Here is a 19,516-nt window from a genome sequence, read left to right as displayed (position 1 = left end):
CAGTAGCATAGAAAGGCTACTAATGCATGGCTGTGGGTGGCAATGATGGCAGTAATGACAGACGAAAGTCAGGCCAGTAAATAACGTAACTAGTGGTTTACCTTACAGTAATTGGTATTAGTGAGCAATTTTGGTTGGTGAGTGAGGGAATAATGACTGCACATATCTACTAAATTTGGGGCAACTGGTTATCTGTTTTGCACTGTGGCAAGCTTAAAGACCGGTTTTTGGGTGATGTTATCTTGAGGTGTGGGTACAGACATGAGGTAGTAAACAAAATGGAGTGATTGAGAGTGTACGTAAGAGACCACCGTGACAAGAAGAAGCTGTGATGTAGACTGAATTGCAGAAGTGTTGGGTGGTAACTGTGTGTTATCTCAAAAGTAAACATCTATTACAGCTCACAGGGGATAATTACCAGTGATCTGGTCAAAACCTGGATTTTATTTACATTTCAGTTGCTTTTGTTCAGAAAGTGGAGAGGTAAAATAACTCTCTCTGCTAGTCTCTAATGGCTTAATGAGTGTAAGACCTTGTGGGTGGCTATGATAAATGATTACCTGATAGAAGTAAATTCTTATTTTTGTCAGTAGTATTTTGTTGTGTAACTTAGTTCACAAGATGCAATAAAGCAGTGGTTAATTTTTAAGAGAATGAATGAAGTGAATGGGAAAAAATGGGGAAAATCTCATTATCACTCCATTATGGAAAAACAAGACAAACTCCATTACATTTGCAGTATAGAATACAAGACAGACTCAGTGACTCAAGACAGATGTTTGTATTGAGCTTTTTATTTATTTTTTAAACCCAGCACTACTTCAGGAATACACTGGTGTTTTTCTATGATGTAAGTCATGTACATTGTTTTATTCTGTACTTTGCAGAATCATATTTCACCAGAATCTTCTGAGAAGTGAAATGTTTAGTCTGCACAGGATCTTTCATTTCGAAAAATCACCTGGATTTTCTATGACGCTTGTGTGTCTGATTATGTGCACTCCTTATTTGCAGATTTACACAGTTCCCATTTAAAATACACCCGGTGCTGTTTTGAACTTTTGAAAATGCTGCAGTGCTTTTGACAGACTTGTAATCATTGTCTTGAGTAAACCTGATTAGCTCTTGTAGTTGTATGCGGCCCATTTTAACTTTGAGCATTTTACATGCTCTTGAATCTTTTTGTTTATTTTTTTATTCTTTTTTTTTGGAGGGGGATTGCTCTGTAATTGACACCATAATTAATCTCTTCATTGTAATAGTTAACTATACTGCGCATTGCCTACAAACTGGAGCTATTTCAACAAGAAGACTGCTAAATGATAGTCATAAGTTCACAGTTGAAAAATCATGAGGTCACATGCTTTAGGAAATAGAGAGGCTTTTTATCTAATGAGCATACAAGATCAAGTTCACGAGACACAGCACCACACTGTGCCGTGAGGTTGTAGGCCTGCAATTTAAAACAGCAATGACTGTTTAATTGTCAAGCCTACATGGCAAAAGCAGAAAGTTGGGTTGGTTCAAAGTAGGAGTTTTTATTTCCACAATGACAGTCTGTATTTACCTTCATCATCTGATGAGAACATGTCTGTTTTTGTTTCATGCATAAACATTCATATTCTGGGTCCTGTTTGGTAAAAAGTAGCCAAAATGAGTTTCTTTAAAGTTTGTCTTAAGAATAAGAAATACTTTATTTATCTAATATTTGGGAAATTATTTTGCTACAACAGCCAGTAGCACATCTGCCAAGAAATGCAACTACTTGAAAAAGTGTTTTTAAGCAAGACTGTTGTTTAACATCGGTAGATCAAGATGGAGAAAAAAGACAGAAGGGATTAAACATTGCCACTTTCTGCCAATTAATAATAAGTATGATTATTGTCTGTTATTAGTCATCAGACTTGAATTGTGTGTTTTGAAGAGGACTGGTGTTTATGCTTGGTGTTACACTGTTCCCCACTGGAATAAAAAGTTTATGTGGTTCACTTTTGTTTAAAAACTGTAGCTGATTTAGTCAAATATTTATATATAAAAGGACTTCTGTTTTACAGATTTTTTTGTTTGTTTGTTTGTTTTGATTTTGGTACAGTAAGCAGAGCTTCCTAACAGAATGTGTGAATGATGTTTTGATATGCTATATGACAAACAGCCACACTAGGGGTCGGCGATATAGTCCTAAAATTATATTGCAATTTTTAAGAAAATTTGTGATATTTGTGACACTATAGGGAACAAAATTACTGAACTTTTTTTTTTTTTAATTAGAAATTTTAAGTAAGTGCATAAAAAGACTGCTTAACGCTTATAACAATTATATAACAATATAAAGTAATTAAAATAATTTAGCCTTTTAACTTGCCTGTACTTAATAAAACTGAAAAATATTTGCTGCCTGGTATTTTAGATTGTGGGTCAAGCTTAAAGCTACGTAAAGCCCTATTTTTTCCACTGTGTAATTGCATCAGTAATTGCCAGCCACTGCTTGGTCTCTCTGTTGTATTGAGTGCTGTTATATTTGTTTATATTTGGGTCGCACATCATCAGCTGCTAGCATCTCCTCTGTCATAGCCTGGTTGTACTTGTTGGTGTGTTTTTGTCTAAAGTGGTGAAATGCGTTCATCGTGTCTTATCCAAACTTGTCTCATTGTTGTGTGCCCTAGGGAACGCAAATCCATGGCATTGCTATTAGGGCTGCCATGATTAGTCGACTAGTCATGACTAGTTTAATAGTCGACGCGTCGTTTGAAGCTTTGTAAGATCCCAAAAGACGCAGGAATAAGTAGTAGGATTTAAGAGTGTAATAATGGACTGAAAGAGAAGATGGCAGCACTGCATTTACAAGGATGCCAGCTGCCGTTAAACCTCGAAGAAGAAGCAGTGTCCAGTATCGTAGCTGTGTCCAAATTCAGGAACCGCATCCTCCTCTGCCCGCATTTGTAGGCCAATTACGTTACAGCGACACGACGAAGACTGTCCAAATTCGAAGACTCCAACAAATGCAGCCGACAAATGCGCCCTTCATTTCCCCAGATTTGAAGGATGGGTCGGGTGTATACTTCGCGGCCAAACCTATCCCAGAATTCATAGCGCGGCCCTGCTCAATTTCGAACAATGGCGGCAGCTATTTAGTTTTAATATTACTCTTATTATTCTTTCTGGGTCACAAAATAAATGTTTAACCTATTTTCAGGCGAGAATGTAGCTGTGTAAACTTCAAATATTTGCTTGGTTTATCAAGACACCACATATTTTCAAAAGCGCTCCGACGTTTTCGGAGACGTCTGTTACCCACCAGCTCAATAGCTAGCCGGGGTTCAAGGCTCACTAGAGCCGGTGAGAACACCGGACTCCCGGCAAATCGTTTTCAAACCCACCGCCGTCTTTCGCTACTCAGGTTAAACATGATATATAAGTCACTTAGATAACTTAAAAATGTTATTGTTTGGCTTTTTTCAGTATTTTCTTTGTTCCTGAGTAAATCGGTTTGGCTGAGATTAAAGTTATAGTTTTTACACCGCTGAATAAACGTCAAGCAGACAAATGATTATCAGAAGTGTGAGATGCTCGAGAATATACTCCGGTGTCCTGTTATATTTTAGATAGCAAGGAGCAGAATGCTGAGTATATTAAACTCCACCGAAACAATCTGGAAATTTCATTAAAATGTAATAAACTATCATCTTGTCTTTATTTTTAGTTAGCACATACCTTAAACACTTAAAGCTGTAAGCTAATGATAGTTATATAAGAGCAGATGCATGCTGGTGCAATAAGCTGTACGTTGTACGTCCAATGGATGCACGATCTGATTAGTCGACTAATCGCAAAAATAATCGGTGACTATTCGACTATCAAAATAATCGTTTGTGGCAGCCCTAATTGCTATAGCAATGATATCGCAATACGACATTTTTAAAGCACAGAAGAATTTATGCTGTTATTGTTGCTAATGGTGTGATCTGGCATAGGCCCGAGCAACGCACGGCCACAAATAGTGTGTATAGTTCCTAATTCTCTTCTTTCAGCACCTTATGTTTACGTGATTGTTGAGGTGTCCTAAGCTGCATCATTATTAAAAAAAAAAAATCATTAGTGTCACTCGATGTTAAGCTGCACCATTTCTGTTCTTATCTTATTATAAAGAATAAAAATAATACTCAGGAGAGGAAATGATAGCTGTGGAAAAAAATATTGATGAACATCATGTTGAATGGCATTCATATTAAAACAAATGTTTAAATTTATGTTTAAGTGAACACAGGGTCTTTGAAAGAAGATTAGTGCTTGTATATAGCCTTCATATACAAAATTGTCATGTTATCTTCTGCAAAACACTGAGTGTCTTAATCTGTCATCTCACCTATTATGACTTCAGTCAGTACCATTTGTTCCTTTTGGCCAGCTGTCTAGTGTTTATTTTCTTTTCCATTTAATTTTGAGTAGCTCAGGGTCAAAAGTTTAACTGTGAGCAATTACTTAGCAGCTCAGGCTTGCTGAAAAGGTTCTGCAGCTTTGAAGGATGTAATGTAATGCCACAGGAGGAGCCTCACAGCTGACCAGGGGAGTATCTGGATTCAGATGGTAATAATAGCAGCAGCTGCCATTTCTTGCCTTAGATCATTAGCCTTGACAACTAAGGCTGTCTGCTTTTTACAGCCTTGTGGTATGCTCCTCCAACTTACTTTATATAGTGATTGTAATTTTGTAGGCATCCAAATTAAATCAATCTTAGTTTCCTTTGAAATCGAGTTCTAGATTGAAATTACTGGAAGCTCACATCCAAATCTAGACATCCTAATTGTTCAGTTGGGCTCCAAGTGCTGTCTCCTGTCTTGGGACTCCATCAATTAACGTCTCAAATCACAATGCACAAAGCTGAAACTGAAAGTATAAGTATTTCATACTAGAAAGTGCATTTTCTGAAGAAACTGCAGTGTGAATGCTTGAATCTGAATGTATGCACTGAAATGAATTAATTGCTGAATTTAAGTTAAAAATTTTGAATGACATGAAAAATACAGAAATTGTCGCCTGAAAACAAAAGTGCTGAACTGCTAAAAGCTAAAATCCACAGAGAAGAAGTTGGAAAATAGCTGAAAGGTTTTTCAATAAAAATGAGAAAGGAAAATTCAGAGTCAAAAAACCTCTGAATGAATATTAAAAGTTCATATGCGTTGAATAACTGAATGACTAAAATGTGAACCCTCCACTTGGATCCACACAGTTTAAAAAGTTTGTATCTATGAGCTTTGAAAGACACGGTGTTGGAAAGAGAAGAACGATGGCGACGTTTTGAGGGTAAAATGATGGCTGTAGAGCAAACACTGTGGACACAGCAGCAGTTTAAAGAGAAGTGTTTAAGATGAATCTTGGCACAGTGAGAGACAGAGCTCGTTAGGCAGGCAGGTGTGAGCCTGGTTGCTATAGTGACTGCACCCAATGGCTCAGTACACACGCACACAGACATGCACCTCACTTTTGCTGCTTAAAATGAACAGAAAAGTCAGGTCGAAACAAATCGCTCCCAAATGAAAAGTACAGGTCCTATTGACAAAATTCTTTCACCGTGAGCGCCAGCAATGTCTAGTCTACCTAATTCTCAGTTTTCATGCTTGTGGAGTTTATTATATGGACGTGGTGACAGTGTAAAGACAGCCTGTACTTCTGGTTTTCAAACGAACCTTCTGAGCCATTTTAACATTAGAGTCTATGGAGGAGTTGGAGGGAGTAGGCTGTGCATTGGTGACATTTATGAAAGAACCATAACACCTACTACAATAGTAAACACATTGGATGAAAGAGGACAGCGATGGCTACGTTTTGAGGGTAAAATCATACCTGTAGACCAAACACCGTGGACACAGCAGCAGTTTTAAAAAATATTTTAAGATTAATTTTCGACCTGCTTCCACTCTAGCAGTTGAGCTGTCTCACTCTAGCGGCAACATTCCGTCCCATACACACCCATTATAAACTCTGAAACGGCTGAAAAAACATCATGAAACTTAATCTGGAACTGAAGAAAAAGTATAATAGATATTGAAAAGATAAATACAAGTTGAATAGTTGAATGTCTTGTCTTCGTTTTAAAGTTTGAATGGTGGCTCTATGTCAATGTATGTGGAAGTAGTAGGAGTTTAAAAATGAGTAAGTTGAATGAGGATTTGAAGGGTCTCCCCATTGAAATACATGGGAAATTTTTGTTGAAAAAAGTTAAATAAAATTAAAAATATAAATGTTAAAAATGAGAAAAATAGAAGCAGTCGTGTCCAAAAGAAGAGGAATCTAACGGTGTTTGAATGGTTTTTCTAAGTTGAACGGTTTTGAAGGAGTAGGACTACAAAAAACGTACGGAATCTATAATAATAATAATAAAATAGAATAAAGATTACAACAACAATACTGTGAATGCTTTTACAAGCATTCACACTAATGAGGGTCTGGAAGAATATTATGATCATGCTGGCTAAATGGTGTAAAACTTGACTGAATAATGGTCTCAGAAAGGTCAGTGGTGCAACAAAGTTCTTAGGTTTTGTTTTTTTGTTTTTTTTGTTTTTTGCTGTGAATGGCTACATTGTATGTTTAGTGGTTGCATGTGGTTACATTTGGATTACTTGCATAGTTGTTAAACAAACAGTGGAAACACAGAGGTCATCCTTTTGTAATGTTGTCCACTTCTGTACAGGATTCATAAAAATGGAGCTCAAAGATAGGTTCGATATGAGTAAGAGTTGATCTACCAATGCATTTTCCATTGTGTTGGGAAGTATTTGGGTACACAGGTGACTAATAGAAAGTGTTCATAAATTGACATTAGTCTTGAGTTTGAACTTCAAGTATCTTGCAGTTAGTTTGGGTGTGTCACTTGTGCTTTTGACCCCCTGGAAACATGAGCCCTGTCTGCAGAAACAACTCTGAAACAGTAATTGTGAATAAACTAACCTGAGTTTCTGGGACAGATCAGTATTTGTGTAAAAGCACATAAAATATAGACCTAGTGTGGTTGATGAATAGAGAAAAAATAATATAGTATTTTCACAAGTCCTAAAGTGAGTCTTGGAGGCCTCACCTGGGATATTTTAAATCAATTAACAACATTAATGCCCCCGGCAGGGTTTTGTGATTGTTGTGAAGGAGTCGCTCTCTTGACTCATCCAGTGACGTCATGCCCATGCAGTCTGATGTCACATTTTCAGCTTGACTTAGCTTGCTTGGAATCCAGGCTGGGTAGGTACTAAAAAAGTACCTGGTACCGAAACCCAATGGAAAACCATAAAAGTAAAGTTGAGTCAGCTCAGTAGGTACTAGTGTAAAAGAAGCTTAAGTTGCTTGTTCCAAGCATTTTGGAGAACTAGTTACACTTCTTCAGTGTTTTCTGTTTCTTTATATTTAGACCAACCCAGACCACTTCCATGATGAGGCCATGCCATCTGTTGCAGGACTTCTTATGGCTGAAGATGGTTCTTTGAAACTCAGGCTTTATACCTGAACTTGTTGTCAAAACCAATTATAGGGATAAACAAAGTGGTAGTAGATGGAAGAAATAGCAATGATAGTAATACATTACAATATTAGTACCACTAGTAATGTGAAGAAACAAATAAATACTTAGTAAGAAGACTTAACAATAAATACAAATTATGATGATGGTGACAGAAGTATGTATAGTTACACTTTGTTTAATTGGAATTTAGAAGAATATATGTTTAAGCACTAAAGCATTAAATGCACACTGCAATACAAATAATAGCTTGTGGATAATGTGAAGGGAGGACAGGGAATTATGATTATATAATTACAGCTTCTTAACTTTAACCTACCCAAGTCTAATGAACACCATTACAAGTTCATTTTAGTTTGAAGTTTACGGTTTGAAGTTTAAAAGTAGAGTCCTTATGTCACTGCTTTTACAGTGGATCTCAGGACACTTGCTTTTTGGACTCTTATTGTTGTTATCTTTTTTCTCTTTCTTTTTTCTTTTGAGCCCTACTTGGGATAAATTTGATAAAGTGCTTCTTACTAAAAAGACGGTAAATGGTCCCACCAAATAGAAACACAAGTTGTGATTGTGCAGAGAGCTGCCAACAGAATAGGTTGACCTTATCGTGTTGCTCAGAATAGAGTCAGAGGGATAGCGCACAGTGCTAGTGTTATCACAACAACACAAGTGGGCTTTCCATCAGGGATATTTATTTAAGGAGACGTTACAGAGGGACCAACCAGCCCATACCTGTCTAAGCTGTGTATACTTCTTGTTTTTTGATTGATCTTTTTCATTTAGTTGGAGATAAGACATTAAGAGTAACAGTGCTCCTGTTTAGCGTTTAGAGCATTTAATAATATTTGTCCAATTTTGTATTTAGATGAACATGCTTCTTTTAAATGTAATGTCAATAGAAGTATTAAAATCTTTGTAGTCCAGAAGCATGTATCTCAATGAATGTGGTCCAACATGAAAGTAGGTCATGGGGTGCAGCATGTTACACAGTCAGTGTCTGATACAGTAGCTGTATTAGTTTTGAATATGTTTTTTAGAGGTAACCAGAATTCTGAAATTTGTTATACTTTTTACTCTTTGTTGCTTTTTCCACATAGTTTAGTTTCAGAATATTTTAACTATGCAGGTTTCTGTGAGTTCTAAGTGCCTTACCCTCACTCACAAACATACACAAATGATGGGAAAAAAAGAATAAACCACTCTTAGACAATTGGACATGTGGGCTTGATGTTGCTATATAACTTTATTCTTATGTTTATCTGTCTCTCAAACTCGCTCCCTCTCCATTGGTTGCCTAGAGACCTGCAGTAGGATGCATGGAAATGGCAGGAAAAGGTCCGGCAAACCTTTGAGAAGTTAGTCATCTGCTATGTGGAGGTGTTGGTGGGATTGCAGTGGATAGTGCAGAACGGTGAAGGTGTTCTGATGTCGTCCACTACAACAATCTTTCTCTGAGCCATATGACATATGCGGATGTGGTGTTGGGTGGGTTGTTGTTAGTGGTGAACAACTCATTGCAGTGTCACCAAGGAGGGGTCAGACAACAGCAAAATTAGACTGGTGGCATGGGTCAGTTTTTGTGCACTCAAAGTAAGTTAGTCTAGCCCTTGACCAAGCAAAGAGAAAAATGCTCTGGGAAATTTGGCATGTATTTTTTATTTTTTTTTTGACAGATTCTAAAGCTGAGTTCAAGTGTGCTTAATTGCTCTTTTTTTGTGGTAACATGACAAAAATGGACAACATTATTTGCTGTGGATCTAATTAAATTCTTTCTATTCTTTATTCTCCACAGGTATGGCCTCACAAGTCTTGGTCTACCCACCACACGTTTATCAAACCCAGACAAGTGCCTTTAGCAGTGTGAAGAAACTCAAAGTTGAGCCCAGCAGCTGTGTGTACCATGAGAGGGCACACCCACGGACTTTTTTGAACAGCAGAACCTTTGGCATTGTGCATCCAACGAAACAAGCCCACTCGTTTGTGAACCGAGACTTGGCAGTGGGCCTGAAAGTGCGTGGAAGACAAGAGTACCCGGTGCAGACGGTCGTGGTGCGTGGTGTACAGAGACAACAGCCCGGTAAAAGAGGAGGTGGAGCACCAGGCCCATTTGTGGCCCAGCAGCAAAGAGAAGCAGGGGTTGTCCAGTCACAGGACAAGGAGCAGCAACAGCAGCAGACAGACATAGCAAGTGGGAGCAGCAGTGGAGCAACAGGGGCAGGAGGAGGAGGAAGGGGAGAGGGTGGTGAGGGAGGTGAAGAGGAAGAGGGCGACAGAGAAGAGAACTGTGGAGGTTTGAACTCAGCTGACAGCTCTCAGCGATGTGGGCTGAAACGTAAAAGTGAGGAGCTGGATAACCGAAGGAGCACCATGCAGATTGTGGAGGAACTGTCAATGTTGCCTGCCATGTTGCAAACGACGACTGTGGGGAACGCAGCCATGACAGCCCCAGCGGCTGTGGGGGCTGGAGCGGGCCCCTCCAAACAGGGTGTAGGGCATGGGGCTGTAGGGGCAGCAGGAGGGACGGGAGGAGTGGATGGAGACTATCAGGTTGTGCAGCATGAAGTCCTCTGTTCCATGAAGAATACTTATGAAGTGCTGGATTTCTTGGGACGTGGCACATTTGGTCAGGTAGTGAAGTGCTGGAAGAGGGGCACAGGTGAGGTAGTGGCTGTCAAGATCCTGAAAAATCACCCTTCATATGCAAGGCAGGGTCAAATTGAAGTTGGCATCCTTGCTCGTCTGAGTGGAGAGAATGCAGATGAGCACAACCTGGTGCGAGCCTTTGAATGCTTTCAGCACCGCAGTCACACCTGCCTGGTATTTGAGATGCTTGAACAGAACCTGTATGATTTCCTGAAGCAAAATAAGTTCAGCCCACTGCCCCTGAAAGTGATAAGACCTGTGCTACAACAGGTAGCTACAGCTCTGAAAAAGTTAAAAAGCATGGGTCTGATTCATGCAGATCTTAAACCAGAGAACATAATGCTGGTGGACCCAGTGAGGCAGCCCTACAGGGTGAAGGTGATAGACTTTGGCTCAGCCAGTCACGTGTCCAAAGCAGTGTGTTCCACGTACCTCCAGTCTCGGTACTATAGGTGAGTACAGATATGAATGACAAGATTGTATTTTTTAATGGGTTCGGTAGTAGTTCAGTGTAGTCTTGTACTCTGTATAAATCCCAGCATAATTAGTTTCAAAATGTCTTTTCTCAAGCAAAACAAGGAAATGTCTCCCTACTGCACAACATCCTGTGTATTTAGAAGGCACATACCATAGACTGTGAAAAATTTTAAAAATGTGACCCTGCAGTGTTTACTAACAGACTACAAGTTAACTGCTCATCTTCCTGGTGCCACTGAAAAATATGTAAGATGTGGGGGAAAAAAAGACTTAAAATCAAGTTTTTAAAAAGTGTCTTTGTGAACATTTGTTGCATTCTTGCAGGGTGGATCTTTGGATTTAAAAGTTAAGAGGATTAAAGATATTATGTTACAGAAAACAAAGGCAAAAGCAAACATTTAAAGATTGATATTATGTGTACATGTAGATTAAGTAAAGAAAGGTAATGACAGAAGTTGGTGAATGCCATGCCAGAGGCTAATGGGGGGTTCTCTTACAGGGCTGTGTATAAGATGCAAAGTAGATGTAATGTCTTTTGTTTATGCAGGGAAAAGATCTGGGCTTCTGATAATCTTTGGCATGCAATAAGAAAACCAGTGAGACAAATTACTTTTGGCATTATGTTATGAATGCTTTGGTTTGATTAGAAAAACAGGCCTGAAGTGATATCAACTGCTGTGTAAGTCAGGAGTGACCTAGTTCACTGTTTGGTTTCTGTCTTTCTTGTATAGGAACCTTGAAATGATAAGAGGATATAAATTAGTCTTTTCATACTAATAGGTTCTTAGATGTCAATTATTTGCAATTGCTTGCGTATATATTTCATAAAGACAACTTTCCCATTGAGACTCAGTGTTTCATTTACAAGAGACCTATTTCAGAGACACATATTAAATTGACAACAACAATAACAGTATTCTGTACATATGCTTTTAACAACAAGATATTTTTAACTAATATTGTAATTGGAGGATTTGTTTAGTCCAACCACATGAAATTTTATATTGTGTTTGAGATTGGGGTAGAGAGGAAAAAAACTTTCAGTCTGGTGACCGTGTTTAAAACATCTTTTGACTTAAAGGCTGTGGGCAAATGATATAAATGTAAGGTCTTATGGGTAAGTCAAAAAAAGAGGAAATGGGTGAAGTAAATGTGATACATGAGTTTAAGACAAATCTTTATGTTATTGTTAAGCTCTGCTAACACAGCTCACATATCGCAAACAAATGGAGACAGTCTGTGACTGTCACTTTCTCGCTACTGGAAACATTAGGTATACAGGCCCACTCACTTGCTCAGAATTCACTGCATTACTCAGACTTTTTACTAGGAAGATGGCAGGTTAAGGTTAAGTTAAGGTGATGCTTGGGTTGTTTGCCTCACTGGTATACACAGTAGGAATGGGCAAAAATGTGAAAATTGACAGCAAAGTATTTACATGAACAAACTGTGAATAAAGATTGCTGGCTCAGATCCATCCAAGATGGAACTGTTTGCCTTAAGAGGAGAGCAACTTAGTGGATTTTTTTTATTATAATGATAACTTATAATAGCTTGCTAATTATTGTTTTCAGGAATTACAGCCATTTTTATACATGCTCCCTCAAAAGTAATTGGACGGTTGACTAAAAAAAGGATTTATGGCAAGGTGAGGTCTGTTTCTGTTGTTTTCCATGAAAGATTAGGCAAATTTAAAAAGATGTGGAGTTTGTTCCAAGTATTTAACTTAAATTTCATTGCCCTTTACTGAAACTCTTAATATGAGGTACAAAGAGATGGCCTCCTTCACTTGATTTGACATAATCAGGCTGAGAAACCAAAATAGAACCTGCCAGAGAGAGAACAGAAACTTTAGAAATTGCCAAATCTAGAATGTAGTATATTCTAGACTATATTCCAGGCTGGTCGTGGAAGACCACAGAAAATAACTAAAGATCGTGACTGCAAATTCTTTCCTTGGATAAGAAAAACACTCCACAAAATCTAACCAAGTAAACCACACCGTTGAAGGATAGGCATATCATCGTCAGTCTACAGCCAAGAGGCGCCATCATCAATGTAAATACAGAACACACTTAAGAACAGGAGTAGGGCTGCTCAATTAATCGAATTTTAATCTCGATTACGATCTGGGCTTTCAACGATCATTAAAAATGACTGAGCCGATTATTAGCACCTCCCTCGTGCTTTACTCTCGCGCTGCTCCGTGTGGCAAATCGAGCGCACCTCTCTGTGTTTCGAACACGCGTCACAACAATGAAGCTCAGAAAGCTCGGAAAGCTAAGCAGAAGTTATTTGGAGAGGAAAGGATAATGGCTGCTGAAGAAAGAATGCCGTTGGTTGAAAAGAGAGGTAAAACGACTTCAGTGATGTGGAAACATTTTGGGTTCGCGGAGTCAGATGTGGATCAAGTAGACATAGTGTGTAAACTTTGCTACGGTGTCGTAGCTGCACCACAGAGCAACACTACAAATTTATTCAATCATTTGAAGACCGCTCACAAAGTGACATAAGATCAAACAATGAAGGAACATAGAGAAAAACTCTTGACAACCCCTGCTTCATCCTCACAGACTTCCATTCACGCTACCCTGTACAACGCGAATAAATATCCCACCAGCTCCCAGAGACACAAGGAGATAACAAACGCGGTAATGTTTTTCCTCGCCAAAGACCACTGCTCAATTAACACAGTGAACAACCAGTATTATGCAGTATTTTGAAGTTCACTAAACATAGATGTTTACATTTTTCATTTATTTTTTATATTGCAAACATTTGCACTGTTATCAGTATTTGCACACTATTTTATATTATTTTTTGACATCTTTAAAGCCATTATTCAATACATTGTTATTGTTAAATAAATATCGTCAAATAATCGAGATCTCAATTTCAGTGAAAATAATCGTGATTATCATTTTTGCCATAATCGAGCAGCCCTAAACAGGAGTGATAGATACAACATAACAACATCTGTCAAACACTGTGGAAGCTGTATTATGTAATGGGCATCAATAGCTGCCAGTGGTACTGGGTAATTGGTGTTTCTTGCAAAGTTTCAGACAAATACTGCAAAACTGATTGGATGGCACTTTGTCACAGTGCAAATAGAGTATGACCCAAAAGCAATCCCTTCTCGAACCAACAAAGCATGCTTTTTAGTTAAAAAAGACAAAACAGAAGTAAGACCCACAAACCAGCAGCAGCTGAAAGTGGCTGAAGGAAATGGCCAGCAGAACATCTGAAGGGAGGAAGCATTTTGGAATGGCCTTGGGTTGTAGACTTCAGGCATTCATAAGGATTTTCATGTAAATATTAAAAACAATCATCATATTTAAAATGTTAGCTTGTCCAATTACTTTTGAGCCTCTGAAAATGGAAGAATGTGCATACTTTGATAATTTGAATAAAAGCTGAAAGTCTGCACTTCAGTCACATTTAGAATTGTTGGTTTTAAAAATTCACTGTAGTTGTTGTACAGAAATGAGGTTCCAAAAAATGATGTGTTACTGTTTAAAAACTTGAGAACTACACTTTATCAGAGCAGTTGTCTATTCAAATGGAAAGACTGAGATATGAAGTGCTTCATACTCTTGGTGTTTCTAACTTGGTTTCTTTGCCTGGGACGGTTGAGGATTTATGAGCCTCATTCAGAACTGGCTATTATAGTGAGCAGCTTTTGCATAGAATTTGAATAATTGTCCCTGCCTGCACAGTCAGACAGTGGAACAGTGTGCTTTGCAGGCAATTACTGTACTTTGAATAAAAATGGATGCAAATAGTATTTGATAGCTGTATTCATTTGCTTTTACTGTAGATTGTTCTTTAGTGTCTAAAGTGAGAACTTTGCAATTACTTTGACCGATTCCCTGCTCATTGTTTTATGGGAACTGTGGAAAATACTTGCTAATTGCAATTATTCCTTGTATTCTCCTTTCATTCCAGGAACTCATCAGGCTTTTCTGTGAATGTTGTTGCGATGCATATACACTTCATTTCAGGAACTTGTTAAAAATAAAAGTGTCAAGGTTCTAGAAACCAGTCTCACCACTTTAATGGTCGCTGGGAAATAAATGCTGCATGTACAGCAAACCAAGAAAAATACCCTTACTTACATCTTTACTATGATAATGTGTAGATATGCCTGCAACTACACAGCTGAAAGTGTGACTTGGTAACATGTTTGGCTCATATGTTTGCTGGTTCTGCTGTTTATTCTTTGTGGACAGAGGTATGACGTAGTACAGGAAATGGTGACTGAAGACGCAGACCGAGAAACCACGCTATGCATAAAAACAGCCAACAGTGACGCAATTAAGAACTGGACTTTCCAATATTTCCGTTATTTGTCATCTTAACTTCACTGTCTCTCAAAACTGTCTGAAAACAATTTCTGATGCATGAATTTCAATTCTTGCATTATTTCATCACAAATACTCATTTAGCAAACCTCTTGGCTTATTCATTTCTAATTCTAGCCTTTCCTTCCAAAGTCATAGCAGAGCTATAACTTTTTTGTTTTTCCTCCACACTTTACTCTTTCCATCAATTTGATGGAGGCTGGCTTTTGTCCTATCATTTCTGTTCCTCAGCTCTTTTGGATTCTTTGTATGCTGTTGGAAAGTAATGTCAGGCCTTTCTGTTTTTGCTGTTTTCCTATTTTCCATGTACCTTCTTTTAGAATGCACAACTGTTGAGCTTTGATCAATATTTGATGTCCCATCTTTATCTATCTTTAACATCTATTCTAAGATTTGTCAAACTGTAAGCAGACAGGTTTTTTTTTTTTTTGGACTATATTGACGTTTTATTTATTTTTTACATATGTTTGATTTCATTCTCCTGTTACAGCAAAATTGTTGGAATGACAACAGACTAATGAAGTGAAATATCTATTGTAACTCTGTCGTCCCTCTGTAGTTTACCCCTGTGGGACAAGAGTATGCGAAGCACACTGTGGGGAAACAGCGTTGCTGAGGGTGAAATTGGAGGGTTGCTAAAAATAGCTCATGGGATGCTGGCCAGTGTGCTTTGACTTCTATAGATGGTGATGCACATAGGCAGCCAGAATGAAATAAGGACAGCTTGAAATACTAGAGAACTCTGACTTACTTGTTCAAGGTCAACTAGCTCCACAATGTCAGCTGTTTTGATTCCCATATGTCGATGCACATTTCTGTATTCGCTGTGCTGAATGTTTAGTTCACCTCTCTGAGACAGGAGTTGGTGGACACCTCAAATCTATCACCCACTCTTACCAATAAGTTTGACAGATACACTGACTGCTGCCACAATTTACAAGCATTTGGCCGTTGGCCACTTGTAATTTGCCACTCCAGTTTGCATAGTCAGCAAAGCTGGAGTGCTCACAGCTCCAGGGTAGAATTGACATCTAAAAATTACAGTCCCTCCAATCATCTGCTATTTTAATATTTGGAAATTGGAAATGTTAAGTTGTATTTATTTACCATGAGCATATCATAGTAAATATCCTGAGTCTTCACTTGGAGGAGTTCATGACATTTTCTGTTAGTTCATTAACAAGCCTCCCCAGGAACAAATACCATTCTCTTGCAGGAAATGTTCTTCAAAAAATGTTTTTAATGGGATAAATCACAGAAATGAGTGATTGAGACAGGTTTACACTGACATGGTCATTAATTCTGTGAAACAATAAGCTGCGCATCATTCTCCTATCCATGTGTAGAATAGTTGGCCTAAGACTGATGGATTAACTGTCCTTGAAAAGTAGGTCTGTGAGCATTTATTCCATTGGACACTCTTAGAAACTTATTTGTGGGCATGGAAACTTGTGCACACACAAGCATCTTCCCTTTTATGAACAAAGTCCTTCTCTAGACTGTTGGGTAAAGGGTTTTTTCTAAGTATTGATGTGGTCAAAGTAGCTTGCACTGGCTTGCAGTCTGTCATTTGGCAAGCACTTAAAGTTATGCACTGTCGAGACTAGTTCTCATAGTACTTTTTGCGATTCTAAATGGTCTCACAAACAGCAGTAGGTTTGTTCCATTATTATGTTTGTGTCACAGAGTGGTGTGGATGGCTCCTTTTGTAAACTCCCAACGGCACATCTGCACTCCCACCGGAGTGGTATTAGCTGTTGTTGGTGTCATGGGGTGAAGTTTGGACTCAGGAGAATATTCCCCAGCCCTACAAACAGTATGATGGTATGAAGAGCTAAAGCTGGTGGGGTTTTTTTTTTTTTTTTTTTTTTTTTTTTTTTTTTTTAATTGGAGCAGGTAATAGAGCATTTTACCAGAGGCAATATCGGTAACCCCACAAAGAATGTAGAATTTAATGTTTCAAAAGATTAAATATATGTGAACATAACTCAACTCAAAACACTTTTGTTGTTTTGTAGTATTATTATCAATGTTGTAAGGCTACAGTTCACTAAAACATTGTTCTTTTAGTTGTTAGTACTGCATCAAATTAAATGGTTTTGCTTTTGCTGTTTGAGTTGGTAGCTTAGAGCACAAACATAAGGGGGAAAACAAAACTGCACAAAATGTAGCTTTAAAGCTTTGAATCCAAATCTGCTTTCTACCCTGTTCTGTAGTTACTTCTTTTTAGAGAGTAGTATTTTAGGGGTAAAAAAATGTAAGCTGGCAAGTACATGCAATTTTTCCACAGTCTTCCCAGTGGATTTTAAATATCCAGGGGTATTTCGTTTTCCTGTCATCCTAAGCCCAGAAACAATTTCTTTAGGCCATCTTAAGTACCTTCTTAAAACCATCAAAACAGTAAAAAACACATTACACCTGAGCTGGGAAAAAAGCTTTCCTAAAGCTCAGCTCTATGTCAACACGCTGAATGGTTTACATCTGTAAAACATGTCTGAAAGCCTCGTATCCTTAATCTAAAGCCTGTGTAGATCAGAGTGCAAGTGGTTCCCCCGCCCTTTGTTACACTGCCTCTGTGTTTCACTGAATAATGCAGGAAGCTCTGAGTGTGTGTGTGGTATTGCAGTTCCTGGTAAAAGCATGCAGTGTGGCTCCATTCTTCCTTCATGGAGGAACCATGTTGTCAGTTCTTCTTTGTAGCTGACCTTATAACAACTGCAGTGTGGTTCAAATAAATGTCTCTGTCACAACAGTTTTACTCAAAGGCTTGTGTAAGCATGCAGCGACAGTGATCCTTCCCTCTTCTAATGTGTAACCACCCTTATTTGCTCTTTTCTGTATGAGCTAGTTAAATATCTCTTTACACTTTAATCCACCCTGCTTTGTCCTCAAAGTAAAGACCCAAGGACTATCCCTGTATTGTGAGATAATGGCCATGAATAAGAAATAAAGATAGAATTGTTGGTTATAAATAATAAAATATGTTGTCAGTATTTTTTGTTTGTTTATTTTGGGTAGAAAAATTGTATACAAATGAAAATGTTTGGGTCAACATCTTAATGCACACATAAACAAATCTGTAAATGAGCTTGAAAATGTAGTTGCAGCTTCTTACCATTGCCTCTGCCTATTTGAGTTTAATTTTATTACTGTAGATGAATGTCATAACTGCAGTGTAGGAAGGTAGTGGCAAGCCTTCTCTGAGGACGGCATTGTTTATTAGGATGGTTTCTGTCAAAGACAAGGTAGCAGTCAGTGCAGTGTTATTAACGTATTAACGCCTTGTTCTGAAGTGACAAACCAAATGCTACACTGTGTCGACCTAAATATTTTATGTGTCTATAAAACCATAGAATTGTTCAATCCACACCAGTTAACAAATTACTTACAACACAGCACAAACACATTGATTACAGGAGAGCAACAGCACTTATGTTCTTCCAAGTAAAATTTCTGGTTTTGTCCATAGAAGGTATATTAAAAAAAAAAAAAAAAAATTGATATAATTTTGGGCTTTGGAAGGTGAAGCCAATGCAGAGGTCTGTAACCTGTAAAATGCCCCTCTGTAAAAACCTTTCTGATCAGTATATTGGCTTGGTCACCTATTTTGAATCATAATAAATGAAAGATTCTCTGAAAATTTTGCCCATTGTCAAGTTCAGAAAGGAGGACTGTCTAAGATATGCTCATTGGCTAATAACCTGTGATTGACAAGTTTTTCGTTTGGAGTTTGGCAATCAAATCCACCCCTGTTCTCACATCTGGTTTCAAAATTCCAACCTGACCACAGTGAATGGTCTTTACAAACCAATGGGTTATATTGTTGCCACCTCCATCTTTTATTCTGTTACTAGGACGCTGGGAAGGATGTAGAATGTGAGAAATTGTGTATAGTTACTGTTAATTTTTTTGTGTGTGTGTGTGTGTGTGTGTGTGTGTGTGTGTGTGTGTGTGCGCGCGCCTCACAATTGTTTTGCCATGGTCTCTGTTGGGAGTATATGGCAATGTATTGTGTCGTTTTTCTAATGCAATACATTGTTGATACACAGTTGGCAAATATCTGTTTCTGTTAAAATGTTCAGGCACTCTTAATTCTTGTGTCTATTTGACTTTGCATCAGTTTAAGGACTGTATTTGATAAGCAGTTATTACTAATGCGGGTAAAGTGAACAGAAGCACTTAAGTAACCTAACCTTTGGTGAAAAAGAAACAAAGTAAACTTATTATATTACCACATTATTAAAATTGACTAAACCTGATAATACAAAGACACAATTCCTCTGTATTGTCCCTTTAATCTGTCTGACTGTGTCTCATAAAATCACTGTATTGCAATACCATCATGATTGCTAACATATGCTGATGGTATTATATTGTGAATTGCGCTGTGATTCCCAGTCCCTGTCCTACAGCAGGACTTTGCTTAGCTTCTGTGCCAGAGGGGCATCTAAGACTTTTTATTTTGTGCACTTTGAAGGTGCAATTAAGAAATAAGTGCTTAAAGTTTTAAAAACATGTTTAGCGCCTT

General features: G+C 38.0%; 1 protein-coding gene across 2 annotated transcripts in view; it reads left to right on the top strand.

Moving 5' to 3' along the window:
• Positions 1-19,516, top strand: part of hipk3b (homeodomain interacting protein kinase 3b) — a 44,894-nt gene that overhangs the window by 1,729 nt on the left and 23,649 nt on the right. For both annotated transcript variants that reach the window (XM_063477014.1, XM_063477022.1), the window contains exon 2: positions 9,297-10,599. In XM_063477014.1, the coding sequence (XP_063333084.1) occupies positions 9,297-10,599 (1,303 nt within the window). The remainder of the gene's footprint in view (positions 1-9,296; positions 10,600-19,516) is intronic.

Source organism: Pelmatolapia mariae, linkage group LG1 (genome assembly GCF_036321145.2).
Source record: "Pelmatolapia mariae isolate MD_Pm_ZW linkage group LG1, Pm_UMD_F_2, whole genome shotgun sequence".
Taxonomy (NCBI): Eukaryota; Metazoa; Chordata; class Actinopteri; order Cichliformes; family Cichlidae; genus Pelmatolapia; species Pelmatolapia mariae.
This window is presented reverse-complemented; position numbering and strand designations above follow the sequence as displayed.